The sequence below is a fragment of the Neopelma chrysocephalum genome, unplaced genomic scaffold (assembly GCF_003984885.1).
Source record: "Neopelma chrysocephalum unplaced genomic scaffold, ASM398488v2 Primary Assembly neopelma1_43, whole genome shotgun sequence".
Taxonomy (NCBI): Eukaryota; Metazoa; Chordata; class Aves; order Passeriformes; family Pipridae; genus Neopelma; species Neopelma chrysocephalum.
Genome location: NW_020897702.1, coordinates 15,157,367 through 15,177,736, shown reverse-complemented (window position 1 = coordinate 15,177,736; position 20,370 = coordinate 15,157,367). Strand labels below are relative to the sequence as shown.

The 20,370-nt window shown below is 37.5% G+C and overlaps 1 protein-coding gene across 2 annotated transcripts in view; it reads right to left on the bottom strand.

The window, feature by feature from the left end:
• The window catches only part of SLC36A4 (solute carrier family 36 member 4), a 95,008-nt gene that overhangs the window by 52,142 nt on the left and 22,496 nt on the right, over positions 1 to 20,370 (bottom strand). For both annotated transcript variants that reach the window (XM_027677446.1, XM_027677447.1), the window contains exons 7-9: positions 17,457 to 17,684; positions 16,599 to 16,697; positions 553 to 722 (exon numbers count right to left, since the gene is read on the bottom strand). In XM_027677446.1, the coding sequence (XP_027533247.1) occupies positions 553 to 722; positions 16,599 to 16,697; positions 17,457 to 17,684 (497 nt within the window). The remainder of the gene's footprint in view (positions 1 to 552; positions 723 to 16,598; positions 16,698 to 17,456; positions 17,685 to 20,370) is intronic.

The following is a 20,370-nucleotide window of genomic DNA, read 5'->3' as shown; positions in this document are numbered from 1 at the left end:
CACGTGGAGCTCTCAAAGCATAAAAAAAAAAGCTAAAGAAAAATTATAATATCCTTGAGACACTGGCAAGCATAAGCTTCACTTTCCTGATAGGAAGCCATTATTACATGTTATCCATGAACTTGCACTTGAACTACAAATCATTCAGCTTTGGTGTCTTACATCCCAGTTGTTTACCTGCTAAACTCAGTGATTACAGTAAAAAAGAGCACGATATTACCAGGATATCCAAGGTAAAAGTAGCTGTTTTTAGAACTGTGTTATAGCTGATTGCAAACTGCATATTCTCCTCTTGAACAGTCCAGGAACTAGCTTCTGCTAGAGATGGAATAATTTATAATAAAGATCATTGATCTGTCTCCATATCCAAGTCCTTTTAATATGTAAGAAATTGCTGGCTAGGACCATAGCTCTAATGTAGAAGGCACAGACACAGTACATACATTAAAAGTCTGAGCATCTATCAATTATAAGCCTGACAGCATTGAGGCATAGAACAATCTTTGCAACATTCATGCTTTCTAGATTACTGCTTTTAAGTCACATACACACCATTTATCTTGTGGCAGGTTTAAAGTTATGCTGCCTTTGACTTCATCCCCAAACCGCAGATATCCCAGAGTGGCTAGTGAGATATACAAGGTCATGACTATTCCCATCCCAATGTTCAATGCCTGTGGGAAACGTGTTGTGTCCTTCATTCTGTTTTCCAATGGCAGTACCTGGAAATAGAGGGAGAATCAATTACATTTTATGTCCTAAAAACTACGTTTCTCCCCTATTTCAAAGCCAATTTCCAAAATTTTGCTGGTTTTATAAATAAATAAGATTATTCTACAATAACGTTTTACACCCTGAACAGTCACAGTGTTTTAGGTACCCAACAGAAACGTTCAATTACTGAAAAGCACTTATCTTGGTTGAAAAACAGCATCAGTGTGGGAATATAAAGCAATATTTATAGGTTAGAAAAACTGTTGAGAAACTTATGGTGTCCAGATGCAAACACGTAGGCAATATGAGTAACATGAATTTTTTTGTAAGAGAATCGTTCAGAATCCAAGGATATTTCTCCTACTTCTCTTAGGTATGCCCGCATTGTCAGTATCCCACCACAGACAAACCTACTGACACCCAAGCTCATGGTCAGCGCTCAGCCTCAGCTCTCCCAGCAGGGAAGCTTGAGTCCATGACAACCAGAATATAGTCCCACACTCTTTTTCATTTTTCTGACAAGAAACGGGGGGGGCCAGGCACACTAAGCACTGCTTTCTCTAAACATAGTGTACGTGCCCCGTGCCAGAACTATAGTCAACCTACCTTGCTGAGCTTGCCATCACTTCAAAGTGAAGATAGAGATGTTGCAACCATTACTGCATGAAGTTTGCTGGAGAGACTGCCTTTTACAGGTACTATATAACATTCAAGAAAATACACTTGGTAAGTTCCAACTTAAGTTTTTAGGCACCCAGATAAAATTTCTAGGCAAGGCAGTAAAACCAAGTAACAGGTTCACATGCTGTTCTTTCCAGCTTGAATTTCACCAGCATTAACAGATCCTATTACATCATTAAAACACAAGCTGAAGGCACATGCATGCTCTTAGATAACCATACCTTCCCTATCTCTTTCAGAGAACTGTACACTCGGATACTCAATATGGGACATAGTTCAAGATTAAAACACCTCATATAGTTACATCTAAATAAAACATCTAAGCTTCTATAATGAAGTTAGGTAATGAAGATCTAGTCAATACAGTCAGTGGAATAAAGTCCCCAGTTCAGCCTGTCTTTCAGTAGACATGCTGGTTATATTTGATTAACAGTATGGCACTGTTAATTAAACAAGCTTGTCATCTCTAGTTCGCACTTACATTAATCTAATACAGACAAAACAGCCTCAGTGCAACAAGTTTGCCCTGTAAAAGCTCCTGTTTGTCACACAAAATTGCCTTTTAAATGACTCAATATCTGCTATTCAATTTAAGCAATGTGAGTTATGAAAAAAAGGATATTTCATCAACTAATTAGCAAATAATTTATATATTTGGAGTACTAGCATATTATTTTCTATAGGGCAATCATTCCTTTCCTCCTAGTCACCCACTGACATTCACTTCCTGACTTATCACTGAGTAGCACTACTGTCAATCCATCCCATATTATTCTATTTCTCCTACATTAGAAATCCCAAAGAAGTAATTTTACACTTGGGAACAAAGAGGTCCCTAAAAAAGTGCACATTTAGAGGCAATTTTCTTTCCTATTCAATTAAAATACATTATACATCTTAACTTCTTTACATAATTTGGAGCCTCCACTGCTGATGTTTTTCCTCCAGAAAAAAAACCTGAGCTTGGACTGTAACTTGATCTGGTGGGGAATGCAAAATTTAAACCAAGAAGTTTCAAAAATTAAATCAATTTTTAAATGACTGATGAGCAGCAGGAAAAATACAAAAGGAAATAATGTGGCTACAAGTATTACTTCAGTGTGACATAGACAAAACTTGCTGATTTCTCTGAATTAATTAAGCCTCTGTGCCCGTGTAGTGCTTATCAAGCCATCTTTTGATATTTAACATCAACAACTGCCAGTTAGAGCAGAGCGCACCTCAGATTCTTTTGTCCTCAGTTGCAATTAGAAAGTTTTAATACACTGCTTTATTAAGAGCTTTGAAGGATGAAAATTAACAGCAATTTTTTCCTACATTGGAGTTCTCCCATTCTTGACTTCCTACTAAAAGACAGCATTTGAGTCTGAACCAGTAACAGAAAGTCATTCAGTGTGTATCTGTTAATTCTCTGGTTATTATAAACGGAATATATTTTCTGCATAAGTTCTGCCATGTTTTACAGCTTCTGGGAACCTTAACAAGCATGAATTGCTACTCTAACATCTTATTCCAAGCTACATTATCTCTGCAGAGGTGTAATGGCAACTGCTCACCCAGCAGATATCAGGAGTCTCTTAGTAAGTTCACTGGCTCACAGGTTTGATTTCCAGAGACTCCGGTATTCATTTCATACACTCTTAGCAGATCTGTGAACTCAGATACACATGCCAATCATGGAAAAAATCTCACGTTTTTCCACCATGACTGCTGGCCAGAAAGGGATCCTTGAGACTGCCTGCCTCTCTGAACTTACAAAGTAATCCATGGGTGACTAATTAATAGGGGAAAAAATTTCCTGTGGTTTCACAGCCAGAGGGAGCTAAACTCAAAGACTATAAGAATGATCATTATAATGGACCTGTTGGAACAGGTCCAGAAGAGGGCCACAAAAATTATCAGATGGATGGAGTACCTCTCCTACAAAGAGAGGCTGAGAGAGCTAAGGCTGTTCAGCGCGGAGCACACAAGGGTGACCTTATTGCAGCCTTTCAATACTTATAGGGGGTCTATGAGAAAGATAGGGATAGACTTTTTATCAGTCCAAGCATTTACCCACCGCTGCCAAGTCCACCACTATATCATGTCCCCAAGTGCCACATTTGCATGTCTTTTCAATATCTCCAGGGATGGTGACTCCACCACTTCCACGGGAAACCTGTTTCAGTGCTTGACAACCCTTCCTGCGAAGAAATTTGTCCCAATATCAATCCAAAACTCCCCTGGATCAACTTGAGACTGCTTCCCCTTGTCCTGACCCTTATTACCTGGGAGCAGAGGCTGACCCCCACCTGCCTACAATGTCCTTTCAGGTAGTTGTAGAGAGCCAGAAGGTCTCCCTTGAGCTCCTCTTTTTCCAGGCTAACGAGCCCCAGCTACTTCAGATGGTTTTCATAAGACTTGTGCTCCATGCCCTTCCCCAGCTCCATTGCCCTTCTCTGGACATGGTCCAGCACCTCCATGTCTTTCTTGTTGTGTCAGGCCCAAAACCAAACACAAGATTCAAGGTGTGGCCTCACCAGTGCCAAGTACAGGGGGGACGATCACTGCCCTGGTCCTGCTGGCCACACTATTGCTGATACAGGTCAGGATGCCGTTGGCTTTCTTGGCCACCTGGCCACACTGCTTGCTCACATTCACCCACTGTTGACCAGCACCCCCAGGTTCTTTTCCACTGGGCAGCTTCCATCACCCTTCCCCCAGCCTGTAGCACTGCCTGGGATCGTTGTGACCCAAATGCACAACCTGACACTTGGCCTTGTTGAACCTCATACAGCTGGCCTCAGCCCATCAATCCAGCCTCTGCAAAGCCTTCCTACCCTCCAGCAGACCAACACTCCCACCCAGCTCAGTGTCATCTGTGAATTTGCTGAGGGTGGACTCGATCCCCCTGTCCTGATCACCACGGCCTCCAACCGTCACATCACCCACCAGTCCTTCTCAGTTCATAAACAGCAGGTCCAGCAGGCACCTCCCCTGGTTGGCTCACTCAACAGCTGTGCCAGAAAGTTCTCTTCCACACACTCCAGGAACCTCCTAGACAGTTTCTTGTCTGCTATATTGTATTTCCAACAGACATCTGATAAGTTGAAATCCCCCATGAGAACAAGGGCCAGTGACCATGAGACTTCTCCCAGATGCTTATAGAATATTTCACCTGCCTCTTTATCTGGGTTGAGTGGCAGATAACAGACTCCAAACAGGATATCTGCCTTTTTAATCTTTTTACGTTTTAACAAACTTCTTTTTACAGGCTGACAAGATTATAACACAATTGTCTATCTGAAACTTAGTTCATAAATGAAAATAAAGAACCAGTGACACATACTATGCTCAATGTGTTTTGACTCCAAAGGCAGCATTCAATTTTTTTTTAATTTCTAGCTATACTGCAATTTTTTATTAGCATTTCAACGTAGTCAATTTGAACACTTGCATTTCTCCAAGAAAAAAAGACTTTATTAAAAGAAAATTAAAAAACAATTTAAAACCATTATTGGACAATTGTCTTAAGCGTACTGACTCTCGTTTTTTAACTAACCATTAAATCAAGTTTAGTCATTAAACACAATATCATTTCCTGCACACTAATAAGTAGGTAAGAATACAACTTACTCATCTAAATGTGTGTTCTCATATCACCAACCTCACTTTAGCATTACAACCTTTATTTATTCTGAATTTAAGGAAAAGACACACTAAAAAAATATAGCATAATATCACTAGTGAGACACATTAACATATTTAGATCTTGAAATTATATTTAAAGATACTAATTTATCCCTGCTTATCTCTGAATTATTATCAACACTAGATCTGCCTCCAAAGTGAACAGATAAGGATGCTAATGTAGCCTTTTCTGCATCACTTAGTACAAGCAAGAGTATCCCTTCCCAGCCTCAGCACAAGCCTTCCCAGATTCAGGTACTCTCTCTGCATAGCAGTAGACATTTCAAGACAGTTGCTGTCACTGCAGGAGGTGCTTCCCTTGGTAGAAATGATGCCCAAAGTAATTATGTGAAGAATTTGAGCCATGTTTTATACAGTATTCAGTATCACCTATTCCAGACAAGATGAAAAATTCTGTACCTCGCTGAATTAACATGAAGCCAAGTAACAATCAATTTATATATACTGTATATTTATATATATTGTATATTACACAAACTCTCTGCTCCCTAAGCTGTTAAATTCCATCAGGATCCAAAAGATTAGTGAAGTGTTCACAAGGAGACAGAGGCTGACAGGAGATATGGTGTGAGCCAGTACTTGTTCTGACACTGTGTCACTGTTTTCATGTAAAATTTCTTTCCAGTCCCTGCACAATCATTCTTGTGATGACTTCAGAAAACCTAACATTTTATCTGAATGCAAAAGAGATAAGGTTCTTTTCACAAATGCTTTTTAGTTTTGGTTTGATTACTTCCCTTCTGGAACACCGACGCTGAACATGCTTTCTTGCCCTTTTTTCTAGAGCCAGAAATTAATTTCACTCTTCAATTCTTTTAAATTATTTTCTTAAAAAGGTAACACCCTACCTAGACAACTGAATAGCTTTGGAAAAAAAACATCCACACCTCTGATTCTTTCTCTCTGTCCAGTATTGCATCATAACACCTCTCAAAAGGGATATTGCATCAACTCAGTACGACACACTAAGGCTTTGCTGTTGCTCTGTGCTTGTTCAAACACCCATTTCTGCTACAACAGGCAGTATCATTCATCTAGTCCAATACCTCCCACACTCTTCAGATCTATAAGCACATACACAACCACTACACAACCTAGTGATGGGAGATACTAACGCCAGGGGAAACTTTGGGGAATAGTCTTCCATCCCAAGCAAGGTCACCGGAGGCAGAACGATGCAGGCAAGAGAACCGGAAGATGAGTTGAGATTCAGAGTTTCAAATATTATTTTTTTAACCTTTTCTTTTTTAAATGGGTCACTTCCATGCTTCTTATTTCCATGCTCTGCTTCCTTCAAGCTCTTTCTCCCTCATTTCACACTAGTCCCTGTCATAGCCCCAAATACCTATGAAATCAAGTATTTTAGACAAAACCAATCCTTTTCATAATTTCTCATTTTCTATCATTTTTTCCCTCCTCACTGAATAAATTCTGTATCATTTTTCTCTGTCACTTGCTTCACAGAGCTTTTCCTATAATTTTTGAGACATTTGCACATGTCACTACCATTATCTTCTTTGGAACTTAATACTTGGTTTGTTTAGTTACAATCAACCTTTGGTTTCTTAAAATTACAAAACAAGCATAATCCATCTTGCTTTCATCCACAAATAAATTCAAAAGTACCCATCATTTACTGGCAAAGAAGCACAACTGAATCTTTGAAATAACCTGGCTAATATGCTATCATCCATTATGCAAACTGTTTTCCCTTTCATTTCAAGCTCCATGAAGTAGGTATAAACATCCCCAATAATACCACTGTCTCCCCATCCCTTGCCTTGAATATCCTGCTACACTCAGTCTTTTCTGCAACTAAGCTGCAGGGGACTGCCTAATTCTGATTAGAAATCTCTACTGTATGTTTTATATGACTGGAGAAAAAAAAACTCACAAGAGAATTCAACCTGCAGGTAATCAGGTAAACTGTGATTTAATTCTCATGGCCAATCTCGTAATGGATAATTTAACAGCAGACACACTTAGTGTTTAAATACATATGGTTATCTTTCCCTTTCTCAGGAAATACCACTAAAACGGCAAGAATTAAGCAATCCTCCACCCCTGCCACTTTTAAAAGATGTATTTCAGGCAGAAGAGACAACTATACAAAAGATTTGATTAGTTTAAGCTAGAGACAACTCGAGAATTTTGGAAAATTAAAACCAATATATTTATCAATTTACTCATGAGAAAAAAAACCATCTATAATCATGTCCTACAGCAACAAAATAAAGCTCTATTCAGTCAAAGCAAAAAAGCTGAGGAAGCTGATACTGAAGGTATTCAAAGTATGTAAACATTAATTCTACTATCTAACCTCCAAAGACAAAATCCTCAGCAAACCAATGGAGTCCAGGCCTGGCCCATTCCTTCTTGTCTGCAGAAGGTACCAATGAATTCATCTGTTCACTGAAAGGTGGATTTACAACCGTACAACGTACCAGGGGACTGTCTGCAGCAGAAGTATGGTTTCTCCAAGTAAAATAATAATCATAACATACACCAATATTACATTGCTATGCTTTGCTTGCCTGTCCTTGCTCATGTCCTCTTGTACCGCACAGAAAAAGTCTCATGCACTATTGTGAGCAACAGGCTTTTATGCACTTTTGGATATGTTTTTAAAGCTCACTCTCTTTAGGAAGATACAGAACATCACTATTTGGAAGATGTACAATAAACAATCTAATTTTCCTTAACGGTTCTCTCATGACTGCAAATAAAAAGGCAACTACTATTACCCAAGGAAAGATGCAAGCCAAATGGTGACCATACATCAATTTTTATAGTAAAAGTTTTATATGAAATAAATAAATCCAGAAGACAAGTTCTCACTACAGAACACTACCTTCTGAAATCTGCTGAGCAATTTCAATCTCTCCAAAAATCAATCTCCTCAGATTCCAGCAAAGCAGCTTCCTACCTGTTTCACTAGGAAAAAGAATTACTCATATACACGAAAAACCAAAACCCATTCTATTTGCCTCTTCTGATGGCCTTGATTTAACAATGCTTGCAGGAATTGTATAAATCCTACTTCGCTTGTCATCTAAACCTCGTATTTTCTACAGAGGTTCTTTTTTCTTTTCCCCTTTTTATGCTTAAGAGCCTGTTTACCACTTCATTGTGACATTTCGTTAATCTTTAGCTTCCTCTGAAATTTAACAGAAGCTCTGCAAGTTTGTGTACTATCATGTCCTATTTGACTTTATTCGTGCATGAAATCAAAAATACTCCTCTCCAATGCAAACTGAAAACGAAGAAGCAGCATCTTTTTTCAGTCACTAATACTTTTAAAGTATTTGTCCTGTCAAAATCACTGAAGTGTTATTTGCTTTGCTGCCCTTTACAATAGTATGCAATTTTATCCAGCAAAAGATATGTCAATAGAAAATATTAATCAGCCTACAGACCACACAATACTATATTCTAATATGTCCACTATAAATTATGCTTCTCTCAAAATTTCTACCAGTTAAGTGCTAAAAGACAATATTACTTAGAAACACAAACATTGCTGGAGGGTATGTTTCAATCTACTGCAATAATAAATAAAGGTATAGTATATGATCATGTATTTCTGGACTCCTTCTGGCTCAAGAGTTAAAAATTAGTATTTCCAGCCATAAAATAAATATTTTTCAACTGTCTCCATCATGCTTGATCCATTAAATGTAAATTATTCTATGACTTACAGTAGACTTAACTTAAAAAATAAATATGTAGGCAAAATATTTCAGAGGTGAACTAGAACTTAAACTTTATTTATTGTTATGTTTAGACACACACATGCACATATGCTGCAATGCTACCTTCATCACTGAAAAGGCTGCATAGAATCTGTTATAGATGGTAAAGATGCTGCCAATTAAATGGCAGATATGAAAATCTAAACCCAAGGATGCAAGTCTTTATTCTAGCTAGTTGCTCTCTCCAGGAAAAGTTACTAATGTTCCTGCATCTTCAGAGCTATATTCAAAAGGTTTGTCACATACTGAAGACTCTTATTTCCATATTACTTAGACAATTCCATACACTGTAGAGAAGTACTCAGTCAGAACATATCAGAAAGGAAATCTTGCCTCAGACCATTACAAGTAAGTTCAACATAGCAGCCATTTAGAAGAATTACAGAATGATGGGCCGGGGGAACAAAAATTCTGACTCCAAAAAAGCAAAATAAACTACAAATAATTTCAGGTCAACGGCAAGTTGAATATGAGTCAGCAGTGCCCTGGCAGCCAGGAGGGCCAACCATGTCCTGGAGGGCATCAGGCAGAGCATAGCCAGCCGGTCGAGGGAGGTGATTGGCCCACTCTGCTCTGCTCTGGTGTGGCCTCACCTTGAATATTGTGTGCAGTTTTGGGCATCACAATATAAGAAACATATTAAGCTATTATAGAGTGTCCAAAGAAGGGCAACGAAGATGGTTGAAGGACCTGGAGGGGGAGCCGTGTGAGGTACAGTTGAGGTCACTTGGTTTGTTCAGCCTGAAGAAGAGGAGACTGAGGGGAGACCTCATTGCAGTCTACAACTTCCTCATGAGGGGAAGAAGAGGGGCAGGCACTGATCTCTTCTCTGTGGTGACCAGTAACAGGACTCAAGGGAATGACCTGAAGTTGTGTCAGGAGAGGATTAGGTTTAGGATTAGGACATTTTTTCTTTACCCAGAGGGCAGTTGGGCACTGAAATAGGCTCCCCAGGGAAATGGTCACAGCACCAAGCCTGCCAGAGTTCAAGAAGCATTTGGACAATACTCTCAGGCACATGGTGTGGCTCTTGGGGATGGTCGTGTGCAAGGCTAAGGGCTGGACTTGATGATACTTGTGGGTCCCTTCAAACTCAGCATATTCTTCGATTCTGTGATTTTATAACTCTGCTTCTTAATTATATGTAATATTAGCATAAACAGTACATGCCTCACTCTGCCTCTACTGCATGTGTACTTAAGATAGACAAGTTTTCGATCTAAGACAGGGTAACATCTAAAAAGAATTAGCTTCTGTGCCTCACTGAAGCCAAGTCTCAGATCCCAAAACCCAACTGCCACAGGCTGGCAAGGCAGAACACAACAGCTTGGCACACTGTCACTCTTGCCCTTTGCTCCCTTTCTCAAAGTCACCAACCACATAATGATTAAGAAATGTTTCAGGCGAGTAAGCAGTAAACTTAAATGCCTTTGTTGTCCTATTTGTGAAAAGGCATGTGTATCATAGGTTTTCTAAGGAAAAAGAAACTTGTGGATGTTGCAAGAATAAGGGATGGGATGCTGCCTGAAAGAAAGTTATACTCTGGATTCTTCTGCTCGCGTTATTAAGATTTGCCATTAAAACAGGAAGTACTAAAGGTAGAATATGCACAAACAAGTGGTTCTCCAGGGTGAAAGTAATTTTCTCCATAATCAGGAAGTGCAGGATATTGGTAAGGAATATTTAATTTGATAAAGAGGTGATACCAAGTTGTCTGATATTTTATAAACAACCAGCTGAATAGGGCAGATGACACATTTTTTTATAGTTTCTGATACAACATCTTTTTATCTGCTACATCTAACAACATTCTCTACACATTTGATCATAACTTTTCCCTCCTTTCTTACATTAATCATCTTCAGAAGACATCCAATCCAACTGATTGGGTATAGCTATAACACATTTCTTGCTAACACAACATTTAGAGTCCACTTTTTCCAACGCACATTTAGGAGCAGGTCATCTCCCACAGTCATGAAATCCAGTCACCTACACTTGATTGTCCAAATATAGGAATATCCTCAGAGAACTCCCACCTTTTACATTTTGAGGATACAAGCCTTTGCATCATCTCAAAAGAACAATGAAATGATACATCCTGGGCCAAGTAGATGAAGGCCCAAGAAAATTTAGATGATGTCATGTTACCTGTTAAATGTTTGCTTCTATCAAATCCAGTCTGGTCTTAAGGACTACAGAAGCCTGCCATTGGGTTTCTTTTTTTATTTTTAAAGGATAATATTAATCTGGCAAAAGAGTTTTTGACAATGAGAGGCTTTTATCTCAAAGCCACAGGCCTAACAAGCTCATCTGCATTACTTTCAAAATCCAAATAATGACATTTTAAAATTATAATCCACTTAGTTTTCTCTTCTTAAATCTTCTGGAATTGGTTAGCTGCTGCCTAATGTGATTCCAGAGCCTGTCTTTTGGTATACAAATACCACCATATCTTCTACTGCAAAGCTCTGATATCCAAGTTCAAAAGCAGTTTGAATAGACGTTTTCAAGTAATAGGCTAAAATATAAGAACTCTTATTTTCCAAACCTGAAATGAATGTTGGGAGGTAATGTTTTCTCTTCACTAAGCTAATCTGTCTGCAGTACTCAACAGTACTGCAGTACAAGGGGGAAAAAAAAGTCATACTCAATTGTACAAACAGTAGTTAACTTAGCATATTTATATGTAATGGAGAAAGAAAATCATATTTCCTGTGTAAATGTTATGAATCTATTTCATCCTCCTCCCCTCTGAAGCTTAGTATAAAATATGACTTCCACATTTGGATTTGATTTTTTAAATCTAGGACAAAAAAGCTAGTCAGACTTTTGCTGCAAAATATTTATTGAGTGTAACTGCTATTACATAAGCACAACATTATGCAAAGCTATTACCCCCACATGGTAATGCTACAGACAGATTCAAGCCTGAATGTTTTGGTTTTACACTTCTAAAAAGTGTGTTCAAGAGGCTTAACTACATTTAGGGCACACTCAGTCTGAAGTTACTTTTAGTTCAGTAACAAAAATCTCATATTTGTTATAAAACCAGGCCTACTCACCTTTGGAATATGAAAGAGGCACTCTAACATGGTTCTTACAAAATAATGTTACACGTTCCATGAAAGACACATTCACTACATTACATCACCTGCAGCTCCTGTATTCAGTAAGTATCATTGGTATTCTATTCTGTGGCCTGAACACCAGCCCCACGATCTGCCAGGCAGCATCATCTGGCACAGAGAACTCACAGTCAGAGAGAAGCAAAAGCACAGAGGGAAAGAAGCAGCCACAGAACCTCTCATCCCCAGCAGAGTCCTGCATTCAAAAAGGTCCACTCAGGGCTAAATATACATTTTCTCCATCTCCTAATCAACATACTGCCTTCTGAATCAAAATCTTCACTTAAAAGTTTAAAAAAACCCAAGTATCTTAAGCAGTTTGTTGTCCATTTTAGAGTACTGCATTTCTGTTGCCACTACGGTTCCACAAACTGAACTGATGTCAGAAGTCCATATGATTTTCACAAGGTCACTCTGATGATCTTACAGTCTTAAAAGTGTTGGAATTCCAAAACAGTTCTCAACACTGTGAATGATAACCACCAGACTGACAGTACTGAGCTTTCAGCTGCTGTTTGCTAACTCAGTATCAAGGGATCACTGGGTGCCCCTGCTGCCAATTTGTCCTCTTTCCACACAGTAATGACTACCACCCAGTTGCCAAGACATTCACAATTTGCAGCGGCAACCTTTTACCAATGTGCAGTGACCCTATTTTTACAGACAACTCAAAAAGGGAGCAAAGAAATAAATAGCACAAAAAACCGACTGTAGAATTCTTTAATCCTGTTACAAGTATCACTCAGAGTTTAGCATGAATTAACATTAATCAGCTCTTTGATAGCACTAACCTTATTCCTTATTCCAGCAGTTGTAGCAACAAGCAAACAACTTGCTTGGACTTTAGCAAAATGACAAAATTGTTCAAATCTGCCATCAAATAAGAGTTTAAACTGATCTCACAGGCAGACATGAACAGCTCAATTCATCATCATAATACCATCAATTCATTATATCAGTTGCTTTTATTTTAATGAAAAATATCTCAAAATAGTTTTATAACACTGGCTGATGAAATGTTTAACTAGCTTTTAGTATTTCACAAGTACTAGTTTCTAGGCACTGCCTTGGTTTCTTTGAGATTCTATATTTCAATTTTAAATAGTCTACCTTTCCTCCTTTGAGTTATTACAGACTCAAATCCGTAAACTTGAGGTTCTTAAAGTTTATTTATCTAGGGATCAACAATAGCTAAAGCAACAATATTCCAAATTGCTTCCATACTGCTGATTTCCTTATTATACAGGGACAGTTAATCAGTCCTAAGCTAATGACAAAGTTTAACCAAAACCCATGTTCATACACTCATCATCTATAAGAGAAATATAGTCTCACAAGATCAAGAAGAAAACTTTACTACGAATCTGCTGAATCACTGCAGCTTCCCAAAACATGTTCCCCACAGTGAACAGGACTTTAGTCTCCTCTGTTTTATTAGTCTCACTAATTTTATTAGTTACTAATGAACTACAGTCATATTTGAAGTGATGACAAGTGCTAAACTAAAAGAAAAAAGATCAGTATACAAGAAGCTTTTTGGAACAATGGGATGGAAAAATAATCTGTGCTAGAGTACTTCCCCTGTTATTTGCTTCAAAGAAAGCAGACAGACATGTTTCCACACTGAACATGCATTATGACTGCCACTTGCTTTCTGGCAACACTACCCTCTCTTCTGCTAATAAAACCAAAATCAATTATGTATCTTTGAAAATAAATCTTCCCAACCGCTATGGCTTAAGCGCCTTGCTTTGTACTGTGTCTTTATAGATCATTTATTCTTCTACTTGAGTTGTTCATCATTAAATACTCTTAGCAGGAAAGACTATTTTAAACATAACAATGGCGGTAAAAAACCCACACTGAGGGAACTTTTCCTCTCTTGTCAGGTTCTGTTTTAGATGACTCAACCAGCTCAAAAAATTCAGAATTTCATTTACTGTCCCTTTTCATAACATCCAATAATCTTGTAGCTCTCAGATGTGAATTAGCATAACGCATGTTCAGAATCAAGGAATGGGAAAATGAGACCTCATAACTGCTTCAGGCCAACCTATTGCATAAAATTAATCAATCATAATCATCTTCTGATAAAATTAAGACTTAAGGCTTCTGTTCATAATGCCATGATCACACAGCTTCCCAGTAATATCTGTTATTTGCAAGATATTCCAGAACAAAATCTAAAATCAGGTCTCTAACCAAGATCATAAAAATTCATTTTGAGTGCCTGCAGTCAGAGAAAGTAGACTAAGGAGCCCATCTAATTAAATGGCGGGGGTTTTTTTTCCTTACCAGAACAACTTAACTACATATATAGGAATGACAATAAATAAGACACAGGGTAACAAGTTGTCACACATTAGCTACATACAACAGGTTTATGATGGTAACTTAGGGAGCTGTAATAACTACTTATCAATTAAATCAATCACCAAGAATTGTATGAAATATTAATTATGTAAAGAAGAAATGTCTGTCTTGCTTTACTTCACTCATCTTTTTTTATTTCATGCTTCAACAACTTTGTTTAGTTCCTATTATCCAAACCCATACAATAATATTTTTCTTCAAATCTTCTCTATGATGCCTGCAAGCAGAGCATAAGCATGCACAACAAATATTCCACATGTCCAAAATATCCCCGCGAAGCAGAGACATCTTAATATCATTCTGCATATAAGGAAGAAACATTAAGCTCTAGATCTTCACTCTACACTAATTTTAATTTGTAAAGGTAGCTGTGTTTTTTTTAACAGTCCTGTGTAATGTAACCACACACATACAATGTGTATCAAACCATAATGAACATAAACATTTAATTAGTTTGTAAACAGGAGTATTTTTGTGCTTTAAAGGTACAAATAGAATGAATCCTCTTGAATAAAAGATATAAAAAAATCAGGAGTTCTAAAGATGTCATTAGTAACAATCAGGGATTCAATCAAGCAAATGCTCTGGGCAGTTCTTCAGAAGTTTTGGAAGTCTGCTGCTGATGTAAATTTAAGGAGCTCTCTAATGTGCGATCTAATGTGCTAGAAAATCATCAACATAAATCAATTCCCTATCTATAATTCAGTAAACTACTGCTACCAAATGATAAGCCTTCCCCACTTTCCTGAGGCTCACAGGACTCTCATTTGGGATTCCCTGGCTACAAATACACACCTGTGTGCTATGCAACACATAGGCAAATCAAATACAACTGGGACATGTATCAGACCTACTGTTCATAACACACACAGTAAGTGAAGTCGATCACAGACAGACTATATAACTACCTTGCATAGTCCAATCTGTCTGTTTCATTGAGCATGGGGTTTGTTACCCAAGATCCGTAGGCATCAAATAATCTCAGACAAACAGTTGATTTCTTATGATGAAAGTTCTGGATGACAAAATGAAAGATATCCAGACACAGTCAGATATAGGGTAGCCAAAGCTCCGCATCTGTCAGTTCACACCTGAGAAACAGTCGAGAACACTTTGAAAACACTCTTTTGCAACACAATAGGAGTTAAAAGGTTTTCCTATCCAGCTCTTCTGCCACTGATAACACAGCATCGAGGTAAAATAATCTAGTTTAAGTCAGAGCTGACAATTCGAGAAAAGAAAACAGACTTGAAAATCTCCTATGTTATGTAAATGACAGACAATCATTTCAGATTAATTGCATCCCGGTTTGGGATTGCTTTAGTTTGTGGAGTTTTTTTTTTGGTTTTTCTTTGGGGGGGAGGAGGAAGCAGTTGGTTGTTTTTCAGTTTTAAGCATACAGTAACACTTGCTGAAGTATGTAATTATATACCAAACAAAGCACATAGAGTAATTTCCCAACACTTTAAAGACATTATGACCTACCATTCCCTGAAGTCTCTTTAGCTATTTTTTAAAATATATCGTAGGGAACAAAAATGGCTGACTAACCTGCAGACTTTGCCAGTTTGAGATGTTTGACTGAGTAAGAGACAGAAAAAGAACAACTTTTGAAAACCCAATTTTCTAAGTGATAAATCTATATAACTGACATATTTCAGGAAACAATGAGAACTTGAGGTTCATTGTCAGAAGGTCATCAATCAAAAAAAATATTTAGAAATTTCTATCCTTTTCCTCATCACCTTCATCTCTATCAAGTCAGATCTATAGACAAGTCTGAAGCAGGAAGAATAATACATTTCTAGTAAATCACTTAGTCCTTTTTGACCCTAAAGGAAAAGAAGAATGCTGAATGCACTTCTATTTTTACACACTCATCACATAAAACTGAGCTGTCGAATCACTGTAATTACAATACAATCATTTTATTAACTTAGTTCTATACTACTATTGAACATATGATACCAGTTATTATTACAGTATTGTCTCAATTTATTTGGAACTAAAGGCATTCTTGTAATTTGGGAAAGGGCTAAGTGTCCAAGTAGCAGTCAGTATCCACCAAACTCCCTGTGATGGAGATGTTGTGTTCTCAACTTTTTGCCTTTTTTGACCAGACAAATTAAACCTCTTCATACCAATGTGGGAGATTAGTGCTTCAATAAAAACAGCAAAATAACAACAGGAGTAAAATTGCCTGTATCCCATCATCTAGCATAGAACCAGTGATTTTGAAGAGTCAGTAAAAAGCACTTACCACACCAATTCCTTCAAAAGCAAACACTGCAGTTCCAAAAAACAGTGGGTATTTCTTCCAGCCGACCACTGGAGGCAGTTTTCGAGGATCTACTATATCCTGAAGAAAACAAAGCAAAACACTGTAAAGTACATTAGTTCTCTCTAAAATTTTGATTGATGCATTATGTTAGAGGAAAGAAAACTCAGTAAATGTTGACATTGCTATTTATAATCCCTGGTTTTCCTCCCAAACTTAGTCCTTTACACACATTTATAGCCACCTTCCTACATAGACACTTGCAGATATATTTATTCTAGGTTTCTATTATCGTCATGAAAAAATTTCACATTTAAAGTATCACACTGAGGGAGCATCAATTAAAGCACACAGGAAAGTGCACATATAAAGCTTGATCTTCTGCAAACTTCTCAGTATATTGCATTTTCTAATCTGCTTTCATACTGCACAGATATTCTTCACTAAAAGAAAATATCTTTATTACAAGCTGAGTTCCTCCAGAATAATTAATTACTATCTTCCCCAATTTTTTCTACATAACTTCTCCTGCCTCCTCGCCAATATCTCTTATTGCCTTCCTCCCCATTTTCTACTTCCCACTCACCAAAATATATATTTTTATTATCTTAAATGCAGCAATATTATTCTTTCTTTCAAAAGCACTGTAAAAGTCTGTATTTAGAGCATATCACAGATTTCGAGGCACCTCCTTAAATTAAGATGCCTCAATTAAATACAAGATAATGCTGCCTTTCAGAAACTGTCAGTCAGTATATATCTATCAGAGACCAACTGCCACATGTAACAAACACAACTTGCTACACTGCAAAAAACAGATAATAAACTTTTTATACTCACTCTAACAATATACTGGTAAATGATCACCAGGCTGACAGCCATGGACAGATTGGCAAGCAATGAAAGCAAGGACAGGCTCTTAAGGTCACGAATAAAGACCAGGAGGACCAGGAACGGCAGGAAACACAGCATGTATATTCGTAAATCAATATTCCTCTTCTCAGACCAACTGCTAGTGGCACTAACATTCACGGGAGTAATCTTAGTTTCCAAGAATCCTTCATGGACCTTTATTTAAAAATAAAAAAACCCACAACAAAACACACAAAAAACCCCAAACAAAACAAAAACAAACAAACAAACAAAAAACAAACAAAAAAAAAAAATCCGTGTTAGACAGTGGTAGTAGCGAGTATATAGTCATACTACTGCTTTCCTATTGGGAAATTTGTCTTTCTGCTTCACATGGTGAATGACAGGAATTTTGAGATCCGGTGCAGAGGGGAAGACAAGGCACTTCTAGCAAGCATTTCATCCTTAAGGCAAATGATGAAATCAGGACTTCAAAGCATCATTATCCCACCACAGACTAAAGTGGAAATCCACATGCACAGTTTTGATCAGATTCCTTTCAGAAAGGTTGAGTTTGGTAAACTGAAAGCAAGCAAGACAGAACTGGGCCTTAATCTTAAGAGTGTGAATCTTCCTAAGGAAAGTAAGGGGGTTAGATGACAAACTGCTATTGCACCCAAGTTCAGTGCCTAATAACCTTATGCATTCGCCATGCACATGATAGCAGCATACATACAAAATGTAAGAATACGAACACGTCCGTCTTTCATTTATTTCAAATTATTTTTTTTCACTCTTTACTCTTTTATTTATGAACATTAACTCAGCTTTAAAAACCATGAGTTCTAGGAGAGCTCAGAGTCCTGTACTCATTATATTGATATAAATTAACAGTAGCACACAATGTGAAAGTGTATTAGGTTTTTTGGTACATAGTTCACAGGCATGGTCCCAAGACTGATTAATTTAAGGACAATTCTTTCAATATGGTTTGTTCTTTAAAATATCAGTTATTCTCTGTGACAGTGAAATAATAAGATCATAGATCCTGCTTCAAAAATCCAAACACATCAAGCTGTTAAAGGAAAGGGGCAAGCACTACCATTAAAATGTGAAGTTTTTATTTAGCCACAGCACTGCTAAGCAAACGCCACAATTACCAGTACTTAATGACATCTTTTTATAGGTCAGAGTAACTCAGGGTTATTAATTTTTTATTTTGAAGAAGAGGGTGAAATGGAGAAATGAGGACAGGCTGGTGAAATGGCAGGTAATCAAGGTATTGTGGGCACTATGAGACTATCATGAGGTATAATGAGTTAGTTGCTAATGGAAAACCAAGTGTATGTAAACCAAGTCATTCAACCTGGCAAGTTCACCAAAACTCAGACTTTACAAGTCTAGCAGAAAAAAAATTTTGCACAATTCACCTTATTTCCACTGTTTCGAACAATCCAAAAACTTAGGAAGACAGAATGAACTTAAGATCATTTTCTCTGTAACAAAAAGCATCATGCACTTTTTTTCCCATTATGAAAAAGGGAAAGATAAAAGATATATCTCTGCAACCACATGTTTTCCAGACATCTCACTTTAAATGAAAACAGACACTGGACATTATGGAAACACTGATGGTTTCCACCTTGCAAGGATCTTAAGTGTCCCTTGTATGACATGTAACATCTGTTAGTTTTCATTAAGATAACATTTTTAGAAAGCTACAAAGAAGTGCTAATTACATTTACAATTGAATTCACAGAGCTACAATAACTCTACTTTGCCAAGCAATAATTCAAACACTTAACCAAATTACTTCCCTAATGCCACATAAGCTCTCAGTAGAAGTTTACAGCATTCCCACCAGACTTAAAACAGAAATACAGAACAAGCACTTTAAGCCTTTCACTTTAACAAGCCTCGTGTGTTTACTTGCTTGCATGCATTTGCAGACAGCCAGAGTTGCTCTGCACATAAGGACATGTAAAAGTTTTCTAAGAATCACAGAGTGATTTGAGCACAGAAAGTCAATTGAAAACCTCCTCTACAATAAATATTTAACCCAGCATGCCTTCAATTTATACAAATACCTGTAGCCCAATAAGCTATTAGAAAAAAATTAATAAAATATTTATTCCTTAAAAAAACCAAACCAAACCAAACAAAAAAACACCTGGCAAGATACAGTTCAGGCTCTAAAATACATCTGTAAAATACCACAGTATAAACCAGCTTCTACTCAAATAATTTTAATCATTCACACATTTTAATTTTTTTCTTAAGACACAGGCATTCCCTTAGTGTACACAAACCCTAATAAAAAGTGCCTGAAGTCAGAAATTTTACCTTTTTTTCTATTAGCATCACCAAATTCCAATTAGATATTCAACTGGAGTTTACTGGCTAATACAGTCGGAAAATGCAAGGTACGATATAAAATTTTATTCAAGTTTTGCTCTACTGTGATCAGCTACCCTGATGAAGCGGGTGATCACATGTCCATGTTGTGTTAGGTAAGTGTGGTCATACAAAATAGCCTTAACAATTATCTTACTTTCACAAAAATACTGAGGACAGCACAGAGAAAGAACATACTACAGCTGCACACAAACTCTCCACAACCTTCATCAGATGACTGAATATTGATGCAGAAAGGGCAATAAAACTGCCTCCCTGACCCCAACTTGCACTTGCTTACCAACTCCCCCTTGCATGCCTAAGATACGAGATGTATTCCTGCAACAAATCACAACACTGTATTCTGCTTTACAATACGGCAAGCATGGTACCCCCTTGTCCCGCACTGTTCCCTGGCACAGCATTCACTGGAGGAAGGAAATGGGGTCAAATGGATTCTCAAGAATGTCATGACTTGTAGGAGTCTGCTGCAGATCCTGTTCCTTGC